The 14,420-nt window shown below is 38.8% G+C and overlaps 1 protein-coding gene across 1 annotated transcript; it reads left to right on the top strand.

The window, feature by feature from the left end:
* Positions 1-2,841: 2,841 nt before the first annotated feature.
* Positions 2,842-11,976, top strand: LOC139711317 (uncharacterized). Its single transcript, XM_071623216.1, has 9 exons — positions 2,842-2,863; positions 3,533-3,789; positions 5,075-5,376; positions 6,494-6,963; positions 7,495-7,630; positions 8,311-8,475; positions 9,841-9,983; positions 11,058-11,155; positions 11,722-11,976. Exons 1-9 carry the CDS (start codon positions 2,842-2,844, stop codon positions 11,974-11,976), a joined length of 1,848 nt encoding a protein of 615 aa, XP_071479317.1.
* Positions 11,977-14,420: the final 2,444 nt, after the last annotated feature.

Here is a 14,420-nt window from a genome sequence, read left to right as displayed (position 1 = left end):
CTGTTAACACGAGCGTCAACGACTTTATGAACAACTACTCACTATGCATGGAAACAAACGATTATTACAGAACATATCAAATACATCTACAATGTAGTTTTGTTTCGATTTTTAGTGTAATCCTCTTTTCTGATCGTGTTTTTCGAAGCTTTAACAAGGGTTACAGTTAAGGTATGGGGGAAAAAGCAAAGCGAGTGGACTCCTGGGCATTTATTTTCTCCTGACTACAGCTGGGGAAAGATCGATATTAAATCGCCGATGTGATACTGGTACTGTAATTCTCACTTCTGTAACACAAAGCAAGAAGTAAATTCAGTGAATCCTTGAGGGCTTGATGAGGATGTGTCTTTGTAATTATTCATGACAAGGTCTTCTTGCTATCTATCACCTATGTCTTGCAATATTCCTCTCCCCCGCTTACACAGCTAACAAGTGTTGATTGCCTTCAAAATGCTTATCTACAAGTGATGCAATATAAAATTTCGCCCTTATGGTTCCTTCGCTTCCTTTATATTGTTTCGTTTCTGGCTTTCTGTTCATTCATGCGATTTTACTCTGATGAGTGCATGTCGAAAAGCTTCAGTATGTGTGTGTTGTATGCCATTTTCAATATAAAATTGTAATCAAAAATTTTCAAGACTCGCCTATACCAACATTCTATCTGCGGAAGGTTTTTCTGATTATTTCAGGTAGGTTATATAGACAGGCAGTTATGTTTATGTGTGTGTGTGTGTGTGTGTGTGTGTGTGTGTCCGTAGCCTTATGTTTGTGTTGTGAATAGTTTGTGTTATACTTGTGTATACATGGTATTATGCAAAGCTGCTTGGATGACAACTGCATTCTTGTTGTATATGCTTGACGAAAATGTAGTATTTCGTTATTTGAAAAACAAAAAACAAAAACCAGTTCTCTTTTTTTTTTGTTGATGAAAATAATGTGCTGTGACTGAAATTTGATGATACATAATCCCAAAATGTTTAATGCTGCTTCTCATTGTTCTTTCAAAATAATAAACTTTGTTTTGCCTTTTAAAAAAATGTGCCTTTATGTATTTACTCTTTTTTTGGGGGGGGGGGGGGGGGGCTGCCCTTTTTGTGTCTGTTATGCACAACCTTGACTGTGAGTGTGCTTTCACGTTTGGAAGGCGTATAGAGGGCTGGTTAAAGATTGTAGATCACTGAAAGTCGCCTCCTGTGTCTCTGTCTTATTTGCAGAGAACTTGTCTTGGACTACAGTCGAAACAGAATTAGTTATTGTGATTATTTCAATGTATTGATGCTATAGGGATGTCTGTTCCAGGTCTAAAAAAAAAATCAAAACAGGGCATCTTGTCCACTCTTTTATTTTGCATCTATAGCATACACAGTTTACGTTAGAACGGGTTGAAAATATCACACTGTCTACGATGGGCTGGTAATTTCAGGAAAAAGAAAAATAATGAATGAGACAATTTTAAAGCAATAACATCCCAAAGAACGACTGAACCGATTTATATCCCTGACACGAAATCAGATTTACACAGCCACGACAGCGGTCTGTCTCTGTACAACGCTTATCCTGTCGCGGTGGCTTGTGTAAACTGCGGTTGCATTCGTTCGCAGGACATTTAATGATGACAAAATACATCGCTGGCGTAAAAAAAAAAAAAAAAAAAGAAGTAATCTGCCATAAATGACCATACCCAAGACACAGTGTGTGCTCGTTTTCTCAGTGGATCAAAATGCATTTCTGAATAGCAAGATTTACAAGAGGGAAAGCTGCAACCTATTAATAGGGAGCTTTAGATTTTAGACGCGCGGACGTTCAAAGGAAAAAAAAAAAACATGTTCTGAGCGTGCGCAGAAGCGCGGGTCAAGTTGACGCACGCTTCTGCGCACGCTCAGAACATTTTTTTTTTCCCTCTGAACGTCCGCGCGTCTAAAATCTAATCTTGTATACAACAGTTGCTCTTTGCTTCTCTAAAAAACAAAATAAAATCAATGTACTAAGCATGTTCGAAGAGAGATCGGTCCAGTAAATACCCATTGCATCAGTTTGATTGTCTCTTATGCTATGTAGGGCTTATAGGAGTAAGTCAGTCATTTAAAAAAGAAAATGCCAAATGTTGTATAGACAAGTTGTTTGCATCCCATAGACGAAGTTACGTAATTCCACGTAGCAGGAGCCGCAGGAGCCGCTGTACTGGGGGGGGGGGTCGTGCAGTGCAGTTCCCCTATCTTTGGTTCTTTTAAAAAATGGGAAAAATGACAGAAAATCTTAACAAAATTCCAGACTTTCCGAACGTTGCGGCAGAAGATTGTAGTCGAAGCGCTGGGGTGATGGAGGAAATCACCTCAAACAGGGGATATTGTTCATGATGTGAATTAATCGACCGTTGCTAATATCTTTGTTTGCTCAAACACACCCTTGGTTTGGAAGTTGGGATGAAGAACGTGGAGAAGATCATGATAATATATTTCCTGTAAATGCCAACAAAACATTGCGTTACAGTGAGAAAAAGTTCGTACCCGTAAGCTTAGACACGTCTGTGATTTACGTCGTGGATATTCCAGCTCAGACACTTCAATAATTATCGGTCAATTTTAATCACCTTTTTTAATCATTTACAAACTGTCGGTCCTCTACCTCTGTATCAAATCGTTGATCGAAAATCGATTATAACGAAGACGTCAAATCAAGAACTGCGGTCAAATAAGAATCGCACGAAACTTTACAGGAATACACCTTGCTATTGGCATCTTTGTGATACGATAACTGGAAAATAATTCCAGCTTCCAGGAATACAGAAACAGGTTCACATTAATCAGTTTTATGTGAGAAGGAGAGCAGGGGATAAAGAAAATGACTCGTCGCTCCATCAAAGGCAAGCTTCTTGTCGTTTCTCTTTGCTCTCTAGTGTTCGGACTTTACTTCTTTCAACGGTTACTGACAGAGAACGATCAACCTTTTTGGCTACGGATACTTACAGGTGGGTGCCATAATTATGTACGCAGCTGATTGTACATCTATATCAACCTGAAGGATGAGAAGTCTTCGATGAAAGATGTTTTAGATTCCGTTTATTTTTACAACCATTGACCAGCATTTTCTGTCTCTGTGTCATCTATATCTGTCATATATGTCATATATACCCGTTCAGTTACATCCATGGTGAACCACATTTTCAATGAAATCAACACTAGTTGCCTGTTTTTTATCATATCAGGCCCTTTCGTAGTTGTAGCAGAAGTTTGGCTCAGATTGTGTGTTAGAATATAGGTATAAAAGGTCTGGACTCGCAGATATTATGCTTCAATATATCAAAAGAAATATATTTAAAAAAATATAAACTCCACTTCCAGGTGAATTAATTACTCTCACAGAATAAAAATTTTCCTTGCGAATAGACAAGGTAGCATTTTAGTTCATTCGCAAAGGAAATAGCGAAACAAGTTCGCGGAATCGTTTCTTGTTCTGCGTTGAGTGTCTTTTGAAGTCTTATACTGTCATTATTGATATCAATCTGTACTGTTTTGTCCCCATGCAACGTTAGGAGTTCCTGGGTTGTTGCCCCTCCTGCTTTCAGCCGCAACTCTTCGGATGACCACTCTTCGAATGTCTAAAGGCCATACCGTCTTCACCGCATTGACGCACTTTTTCCTAGTCCATCTCACTCTTTTGCGCAACATCCTGCGCATGCAAGAACACGTGGAGGCTTGGAAGAACCCACGTCAAATACAAGAGGAATATCTACTTGAAATAATCAGGAAAAATTGTAACACTGTCTATGGCAAGCAACACAAGATAAAGGTTGGTTTACCTTCCACAAAGCGAATGGTAATGCATTGACCACTTCGATCCTTGCTCTTGAATTTCTACTCGACCGATGTCTCTCCTCCCCTCTTCCTTCTCTTCTAGGCCTATACCGGGTGTCCCAAAAAAGCGGAACGGTGGATTTTAAGTACCTTGCTGTCTAAAAGTTATATATCTTTTGGCATCATTAGAAAGAGCATCTTCCGCAGAAGACTATGATACCAAAATCATTAAATTTGGTTCAGTACTTTTTATTCTACGCCAATTTCTGAAAATGCAGTCATTGTCAAATTTCGCCGGATTTTTGCGACTTATGAGATAATAATTTGAGCGCGACACGCGATCCATACGGTGAACATTGTGTAAGCTTGGTGATCCATGTCAACAAAAGATACAGCTTTCACATTGGGCACGGGCCAGGAAAAAACAGTGTGTGTGTGTGTGCGCGCCCAATATGAAAGCGTTATCAATTATTCTTTTGTTGACATGGATCAACGAGCTTACACAATTCACCGTATGGAACGCGTTTCGCACCCAAATTATTATCTCATAAGTCGCAAAAAATTGAAAATGACTGCATTTACAGAAATTGGCGTAGAATAAAAAGTACTGAACCAAATTTAATGATTTTGGTATCATGGTCTTCTGCGGAAGATGCTCTTTCTAATGATGCCAAAAAATATATCACTTTTAGAACGCAAGGTACTGAAAATCCACCGTTCCGCTTTTTTGGGGACACCCGGTATAGGTCTATCTTTCCTCATTCAAGTACATTTAATACACTGACGCGCACGTTAATATACGACGTTAAAGGGTGTGTACAGTTCTGGTCGAGGTGAAGATTTAGCTTTTAACGTTTTGCGAGATATTCAGAAACTACTCTATGAGATGTCAAAGAGCATGCAGTTCTAAGGGGTATCAAAAGTTTATTCGATGAAAATCGGTTTTGAAATGGCTGAGATGTCAAAAAACAAGGTGAAACAAAGATATCCTAATAAAGTTGTGGCATGTCGCCTTTTATTATTAGCACTTTTTGGGATATCTCAGCCATTTGAAAACCAATTTTCATCAAATAAATGTTGAATCCTTCTTAGAATTACATGCTCTTTCATATTTCATAAGAGGGTTTTCCTTATCTCACTTAGGAATGTTCAAAACATGAATCCCTACCTCAACCAGTACTGTACAGTCCCTTTAAGATTTTTGTTCTGCCAAGGCCTATTCATGTCTTTTCAAGGCAACATCATAAGATGTCTGTTTTCTTCATTCTCCTCCACACTAGGCGATATGCTCCTTGACGGACCTCCAGGAGCAGCATCCATTGACGGTCTATGAGCGCTACCGCTCCTATGTAGACCGCATGGCTATGGGGGAGAAAGGCGTGCTCACGCAGGAGTTTCCCGAGCGATTTGCACTCACATCAGGCACCACCGGGAAGTCCAAGATGTGGCCTTACCTGAAATCTTTTCTTGCCAGACAGTATGGCATATTGTTTGGCCTGACGATGAGGGTGACGTTCGATAATTTCCCCCTGAAGAGCTCGCTACAGCGTGACATCTGGCTGTATACTGCGCCTAAGACTCGGTATGTTGACTTTTTGCTTTTAAAGCCTTGTGAACGTTCACACTGTGAAATATGCTCTTCCACAAACTGGTAAATTGTGGATGAATGATACCTGTAGTAGAAAAAGTAACAAAAATTTACTTTGCAATTGCAGATCCAGGCTTTTATCAACTTCAGTGATTTGCTGGCTAGCTTTCAACCACAGTCAAAGACTGTAGAACAACTGTACATCCACCCAGGTTAAGAGCAAGATCTACCGCACGTAGTCATAGTATACTCTTCTATAGAGACTTTAAGGTCCTGCACAAGTGAAAAGCTACACGCCTTTGTGATGCGACAACATTGCGCTCCATCATGAAGATAAGCCGGAGCATGGTGATGAAACAAGGAAATATTAGACCGTCCTCTTTTGAAAGTCTTCTTATCAGAAAAAAAAAAGGTCTTAATTGGACCGAACGCCTCATGAGAATGTCTTCCGACATGTTACCATAGCAGACCTTATATTCTCAACTGCCTTCTGGCAAAAAGACAAAGGACGCCCTCGCCTCAGGTTTAAAGACACTATCAAAAGAAACCTAAAGATGCGATACAACAACACGGAGTATTGGACAAAACTCTCACAACTGAAACCAGAATGAAGAGCGGCAGTTGAATAGAATATAACTGAAAAATGATGTGGTCAACTGCTACTGTCAGCATGATATTCATCTTAGCTAATGCCCCTCTCCAATTAAGTCACAACTGATATGAATACGTCGCATAACACGACTTTAATCATTATTGTTCTATGTGTATTAACTTATTGGAACATTTGGACACACATCTCCTATGTCATCTTTGCTAAATATAACTCTCTGTTTTAATAATGCACATTAGTAAATTGAGTCTTGATTTATTTTCATTATCATAAGTGACTACGCATGACATGTAATGCTTCAACCTGCACAAATATAGGCCTACTTCCAATTATAACAATCGATACTTCATTCTTTTTTTATGCAAAATCATTCACTTTTTTTAATGAAAATGCTTAACTTAAGAGTAACTGATTTCACACCGAGCTTTGATAAAGAAAGGTAAGCGGGTTTCATGGTTTGCTGGACTAAAAACCTGCCCTATATTGTACTTTTGTGTATAGATACACCGATGGCGGATTTCTGACGGGCCCCGGGTCACTCATTCCTCGCTGGATGAAAATGTTTTTAGTGATGACGTCAACCCCACCTGAAGGTTTCTTCATCAGTCGCCCCTTTGAAGCCACCTACATCCATCTCCTCTTTGGACTTCGGGATCGCAACTTGGGAGGAATTCAGGCCAACTTTACCTCCAATCTCATGTCGGCAATGCGTCAGCTAGAGTATTGCTGGCGCGACATCGTACACGACATCGAAAAGGGGTCCATCTCTTACTTGAACCTCGCCTCCGATGTGCAGGAAGCTCTAACCAGAGCCCTCGGGGACGGAGACCCGAAAAGAGCCGATGAATTGAGGACGGAATTTGAAAAAGGCTTCGATGGTATCATTCGTAGAGTGTGGCCTCATATACAATACATCAACGCCATTGACAGCGCCGGACTGCGAGAAGTGCTTCTAGATTCGTATGCCAAAGGTATTCAAAAATTAATACATCTTCATGTCATCTAAACCACTTGTGGAAATGCATATCCCCCGAAGTGAAAGGGTGCAGTCGGTTTTGTTATCACTTGTTGATAACTAATTTTAAGTTGTATTTTTGCGTACAAAGATATTTTGAGCGACCTAATTTAATGTTGTGAATATATTGCATAACTCGTATACTCATACTCCAATGACTTTTAACGGGTCAACAGGAAAGGTGGATGGCAGAAGGCACGAGTTACTCTGTATGTTGGATTTCAGAAATCCATGACGTCACAGGTGGGAGGTTAATGCCGAGGGGAGACGTACTCCCAAGTGGTCTATCTATTGTCCTCATAGTACAGTCATAGTTTTTATATCATGGAATACTGTCATGACAATACACTGTACATAATTTTAACCAGTAAGCCCTATCTTTAAGATCATTGATTATTGTCAAGTATCTTTATCGTCAAATATTCGACTATAAAGGTGTATGCCAGTCTCTGCCTGTTTCTTTTTGCTCAATTTCCATCTTCTAAAGACATTCCCATTTTCGCTCCTGGTTACGGGGCTACTGAGGGCATCATGGGAATTAACCTTTGGCCCACTTCCGGCAAAGATGAATTCGTCCTCCTGCCTGGTCTCACTGTGTACGAGTTCATTCCCGAAAACAACATGCAAGTCTTGATGAGTATTATCTCGCTACACTGACAGCGCCCTCATAGGCAAAAGGGTGTAATTATCGGCCAAAATTTACCACATCTGTAGCAGCTGCATACTTCCAAAATAAAAGAATTATGAACTGTGTGATTGATTATGCCTCGATTGGTGGAAATAAAAGAGCACTTGCTTCACTGTTTGTGTATGTATGTGTGTAATATAATGTTCATGCAGGGCCTCCATGGACAACAGTATTCAACTCATTGATGGCGCCACCCTGTAAAAATACAAAGAATGAATAATATGAATAAAAGCTTTAGTAACTAAAAGCTTTATCAATATAGCATTTCGACGACAGCTGATGAAAACTTTATAAAAGAAATCAGATGATCCACGAAATGCATATCAATGGAAAAAAATCTCAATGCCATTTACAGCTGCATGACAAATCACCATTCTTTTTATAAGTAGAAGTGTTAGAACAGTCCAAACGACGTTTTCTGACACATTTAAACTTTATTGATTGATCATTAGGTACGAGCTAACTCATATCAATCGGTGTATGATATCAGTTATACTGTCTTTGTCTTCAATTTTTTTTTTTTTTTGGAAAGGAACCTTGTGTGCCTCATTTTCTAGATATTATTGTAGTGCTGAGTTTCTGAGAGCCTTATTTCATTGTCCACAATGAGTGTAGGAATGACGACGACCCCCAAACAATCCTCATCGATGAGCTAGACATCGGAGGCGTCTATGAGTTGATCATCACACAGAGCTTCGGCATTTATCGGTTCCGATGTGGTGACGTCATAAAGGTGACTCGTTTCCACCAAAATACGCCAGTAATTGAATTTATGTACAGGTAAGTCTTTACATTGTGAATCATATCCCATACAAAACCTACCATATGCCTAGTATACGGTAAATCAGAATCAAAAGTACCATTCTGAAAAGCATGGAGCTGCAAGAGCTCTAATGGTAAGAATAAATTGTCTGTAGGTTTGGAAAGAATCTTCGTGCATACCAAGATTATGGCGCCACACTGAAAGGTGTTATTCTGACGTACCTCCGAAGATGGTACGGCTTCAGCTTAACCATGTACTAGTAAAGCCCAAGGGGGGCACATTGTGCCCCCTACCAGATTTTCATTTGCCACTCCTTCGCCCTTTATCTGATTTCAACCAAATTTGGTGACTTTTCCTAAGATCTTATTGCAAACATTTTGATATATAATTTAGCTATATTTGATGTTGCTGGTTGCCATGGTAACCATAAACTGACAACCATGTCAGTCAGATTTTGCATCTTTTTTCTGTTCCAATTTTATTCAACAGCATTACAGTGGATGAAATGGGTGTTTCTTGGCTGAAATTTGTTGAAGGAGCAAAATTTGAAGTAATTATGGTCCTGGAAAGTTTTTTTATTATTTCCTTTGTTTTTTTATGAGACAAAGGCATAAAACAATAGATATAACAGAGATAATTGAAAAAAATATTTTCCAAAGATTGCCCTTCTATTTTGTGTTATTTTGATTCCCTCACCCAAGTTATGCCTCTAATATCATTAGTTTATCATATTATCAATTTGCAATCTTGAAATTCCACTATTATGCAAATATGAAGTGTCATAACTATACATGTACCCATCCGAAACATTTCATCTCAGGTCTCATAATGTATTATTATGTTGACATGAATAGTGCCCCCATGTGGTGACCTTGAGAAATTTCAACTGTAACAAATCATAAGATTCCACTTGCTTATCATTTGTGACAAATATGAAAATGATTGGTCTATAATAAGACATATATAATGGGGATAAAGAAATTATACAGAAAAATCATGTTTTTAGCATATTTCCTATGTATATCTTTATATTTTGGAAAATAGCGCCCTCCATGGGTGACCTTGAGAAAATTCAAATGTACGGTCATGTAGAGTATGAGTTACTCTACCCATGTGCCAAATATGACGATGATACATCAAATAATAAAAAAAGTTATATGGGGGGGGGGGGCACAATGTGCCCCCCCCCCCCCCCCCCTTGGGCCTGCGAAGGGTCAAAATAGCTTGGGCTTAATAGGGTTAAGAAATATTGAGACTATTGAAATTAGATACGTAAATACACATTAGATTGGACACAGTATTTGCATTTCAAATCTATTCTAACGCTTAAAAGGCTACTATATACTCTCTGTAATTTCGTAATTTTTTTGTGACTTACTAAGGTCTGGACAAATGTTGAATGTAACCGGAGAGAAGGTTGACCAGCGGATGGTCCACCAAGCAATGACTACCGCTGTGGGCAGTTGGCCTACGGTCAAGATCCAGGACTACGCCGTGGCGGAGAGCTCTCTACTAGAAGAACTTGGTGGGCATCTCTCCTGTTAACCCTTTTTACGTACCAACAAATAAGGTTGAGGCTGGTGTGTGAATCGTCATTCAGATTGTTACTTTTAGTAAACATAATACTTTATCTATGAGTATTTGTGTAGAACAAGGTTTTCATAATACAAGGTGAAATGAACAAATTACATTACACACCATGAATACAAAAAAAATAGAGCATTACTGTTTGAACCTTATTTAGTATAATTATATCACTATAATTTTTATTCAGAGATATCTAATCAAAGTGGATATAGTTGAAAATAATCTCATGATGACGAAATGAGAAACAAAATGCACAGACCTATGTCCAAAAAAATGTTAGTACATTGTACCGCTAAATTGTTACTAAATGATATTGCATATTTGACAATAATTTCGTAAAGCATAAGTAAACACAATATGCAAAATTACAGAGAAAGTGAAAATGAGTTATAGTCATGACTATGTACAATCAATTATAGCAGATATAGCCATCTTTGTCGCACCCCTCTCTGTCTATGTATCGGTCTCTCTTCCTTTCTTGCTTCCTTTATTGGTTGTCAATGGACAAGTTTTCACTGTGCAGGCAAACACGGCTGTTCTCAGGATTTTTTTTTTTTTTTTGGGGGGGGGGAGGATGTGTTCAACCTTGGATGGAGTACTAGTAGTCCCCTCTTTTCTGGTAATTTTTCTGGTACATTTCTGGTAATATTTGAAAAAAATCTAAATTTCAGTGAATGGAATTGTGACAGATATCGTGATCATGCACTTTATATTCTCTCACCTTCATGCATAGCAAAAAATATAATTAACAAACACAGAAAAACACAGAAGTAAGCAGTTTTAGTATAAAATCTAATATCTGAGTCTAAAGAAAAAAAAGAGGTGAAACCCCACAATGTGTGTGTGGATGAGGGATATGGCGGCTGCCTGTCCCCTATACCCCGTCCCCGTGCCTACGGCCATACCTATGCAGGAAAACCGCCGTGACTTTCAAGTCGCCTTAAACTTCTTTTGCAGCTCAAAGTAGAATTTAAAACACCAGTAATTACTGGTTCTGTTTTCATCTCTTCAGACCAGCGAAAAACATGCACGAGTCCGTACTACATCGTCTTCATCGAACTGGACCGCGAGCCTGAATTCGGTGTCATCGATCAGGAACAGTACTGCCTGGTGCGTAATAATGCCAGATCATGCTGATTGCTTTATGGCTTTTGTGATGAATAGAAAAGATACATATTTTAAACCGGTTTTTTTTTCCTTACACAGCGAAAATGTTATTTGCAGTGCCATTAATCCTGTAAAGATAGCAGCGCTTTTCAAAACGGCACGTAGAGCAAAGATTGTTCCACTTATTATAATAAATATCTGACGCCTGGAGCGTGCCTTCTTCTTTCCATGCAGAGCAAACTATCCAAAGGACGAAAAGAGCTCACCCTGTGTCTAGTATATCATCCCTTCACATTACTCCTTGAGTCTCCATCCTCACATATCATGCACCTGTATGCACGCTCAGCTCAGCACCATAGAAAAGTCAATACTGCCAAATGGCAAACAAATCCATAAACGTTTTTATTCAATGAAGTATTTGATATCAATCGTTTGGTCGTTGTATTCACTTCTTAAACACACAAACGATGACATTAAAATATTGACTCAATAAAGACTGATTAATTCAACGCAACTTGACGTTATCACCCTCTTGCCATTGAATTATTCGTTTTTTATATTTTTGGCAGATTGACGAAGAGCTTCGCCAATTGTCCCCAACCTACCACTTATATCGTGAGAATGGTTCTGTAGCAACCCCTAGTGTTCATATCGTGAAACCCGGCACATTCAATCTCCTTCACGACTTCATATTGACCAACAGTACGACGGCTGCTAATCAGTACAAAGTCCCAAGGAAGCTTCGCACCCCTCAGACGTTACGTCTCATGCTGGACAACTCCGCACAGCGCTCCAATAACTTCGGAAGAATGTCTGAAATTTAGTATTCACGCACGTCGGGAAAGGTTGCCTTATCTGCCCGACGTTCAAAGTTTACAGACACAGATGCAAATCCATATGTCGTGCATTAAATCAATATATTGTATTTTATTCGAAATTGTGAGGGATAGTGATTGCATCGCATGTATACCTACTAACAAGTAGGTCCTTTGAATCACTCTTTAATTGCACGAAAGCCTGTCTGAGCAATGATAAAGATAACATACAAGAAATCACCTGGACGTGATGATACAAGGTTTCCGATTATTTCCAGAATTGTTTGAGCTACGTGACCATTGGGGAGTAGTTCTGTGTGTCGCTGTTTAGCCCATTTGGTGATCCATGCAGCAAATATCCATCATATTTTCGAGATAGGCCTATAATAACAAACTCATTTTTATATGGATCAACAGATGGACAAATTATGAGATGACTGAGTGAATGAATGATTGGACGAGGAGAAGAGGTCTCTATTCCTCGTAACGAGGGTCACTGAACTTTACTGCAGTTCAATGATTGAGTCTGTCCTACCATGCTAACATAAGGATATACATGTATAACATAATCTAATGCGTGCATTCTTTTTCTTTCTTTTTTAGATTCGTGTGGATATCATCTCCCCCTTTTTCCTCGTGCATTTTTCTGTTTGTTCATACCAAGATATGACACCCATTAATAAGCGATAAGTAATGATCTAGTGTTGTATAGAAAAAAAGAAGATTTGTGTTTAGAACACTCAATGTTATTTCATTTATCGTGTATAGATTGTTGGTTTAGATGGATGCATGTATGACTGTTTCATGCGCAGTTCGTAAATTGTAAATAGCCCATATGTTAAGTATTGCAATTTGTGTGATTTTTTTTCTGCGAACTGAATGTATTTCAGCCTCTGAGCTGCTTTTTATCACTGAATAAACTCCATCAATTCAATTCAATTCAATTCAATTCAATTCAATTCAATTCAATTCAATTCATTTCAATGATCATATTTTGAAAATACAGTGTATAGCGATAGTTCTATCATTTGTGTGTGTGTGTGTGTGTTTGTTTGTGTGTGTGTGTGTGTATGTGTGTATGTGTAAGTGTGGTGTTTATTTTTAAATGTATACGGTAAGGACGCCTTTGAAAATCAGCCCTGGTGAAAGGGGAAATCCGTCCGATGAGTGGAAAATTAATTCAAAAAAAAATGATTGATATATTCACACCGATGTTACTAATTACAGTCAGGGGATCATCCCAGGACATTCTGATCGGGACGATCCCATTCGTATTGGAGGCTTATCCTATATTTTGTAATGAGGCTTATCCTCGCTCATTGCTCGTGTCTATACGGCGTACCTCATGTAGGTCTACAATTAAGGTCATAACGCGTTCTAGAACAGCACGACTGAAATGAACTCCCGTACAATATACATTGCTTTACTTTCAATGAATTCAAAAATATTTCGTTCACATCCCAAAGAAAATAATTTAGGGTTGACTAAACTCAGCACACAGCCGTTTCACCCTGACTGCAAAGTGATTTTTGACACGAAGTGTGTTTTGGCCTACGTGCAGTGTTCGCGCATGTGTGGGTAATTAAGTCGGTATGTGCCGGATTGTGTCGTGCAGTAAATGTGATACGTACTTTTTTAGAAACACTGATAAGACTCAAATAAATAGTACATAGAGAGGCAGCTTATATATTACAGCTGTATATGCACCTGTCTTGCCATTTGCAGCATGTCAAATCGGGAAATGACGCTTAATTCTACAAGTTTAAAAACGTATTTGCCAACAATCTTAGCAGATCAGATGGTTTGCTGATTTCATTTTTTAACCTCAGAGAAAAACCTCGAATTACTATAGTAGTATCATACTCATTTGAGGTGATTTGTCTCTGTTTTATTCAGTGCTTCCTGTACGTGTTTAAAATGTGTTTCTCTATCCCTCTCCCCCTCTTTCAACGTCTTTTAATGCATGATTCACGACAGTGACCTGTCCCTAGTGTTCTCTCCTAACAACCAGTGAAGTTCTAACACTGGTTCTATCAACGGATCTTCAACATCCAACATAAGGAAAGAATGAAATGAAGCGTAATAATTCAGCTACAATGGACTCCTCTTATAACGGCAGTTGTCTTTAGTTAAATCGAAATTTCGTTAAAACCGAACAAATGAAAAAAAAATTGAGCGGATAATGTTGCGTCCTGAATTTTTACTTCTTTGTAACCGGAATTTCGTTATAACTGTGTTCGCTATAACAGGAAGGCACTGTATAAATCCTATTGCGACTGGTTAGGTATCATCATTTGTGCTAACCCTGTCATCAATGTGTGTTTACAAGACTACAACCTGTAATAGACAGATAAACAAACATCAGCAGCTGGGAAAACCCACAGAACTTGAAGAGCTCGGTGGGAAAACCCGAGATAATAATGAAACCACGTGATCAATAGTTAATTGCAACA

This window comes from Diadema antillarum, unplaced genomic scaffold (assembly GCF_040938485.1).
Source record: "Diadema antillarum isolate AM-2024a unplaced genomic scaffold, OU_Dant_1.0 seq00001642_RagTag, whole genome shotgun sequence".
NCBI classification, from domain to species: Eukaryota; Metazoa; Echinodermata; class Echinoidea; order Diadematoida; family Diadematidae; genus Diadema; species Diadema antillarum.
The sequence above is the reverse complement of the archived record's forward strand: the minus strand, read 5'-3'. Positions and strand labels throughout refer to the sequence as shown.

Excerpts from the sequence above, each read along its gene's own strand:
- LOC139711317 (XM_071623216.1), top strand. The coding sequence starts at position 2,842 with ATGACTCGTCGCTCCATCAAAG. Across the intron at positions 5,377-6,493 it reads TATACTGCGCCTAAGACTCG|ATACACCGATGGCGGATTTC; the intron begins GTATGTTGACTT and ends TTTTGTGTATAG. Across the intron at positions 6,964-7,494 it reads TCTAGATTCGTATGCCAAAG|ACATTCCCATTTTCGCTCCT; the intron begins GTATTCAAAAAT and ends CATCTTCTAAAG.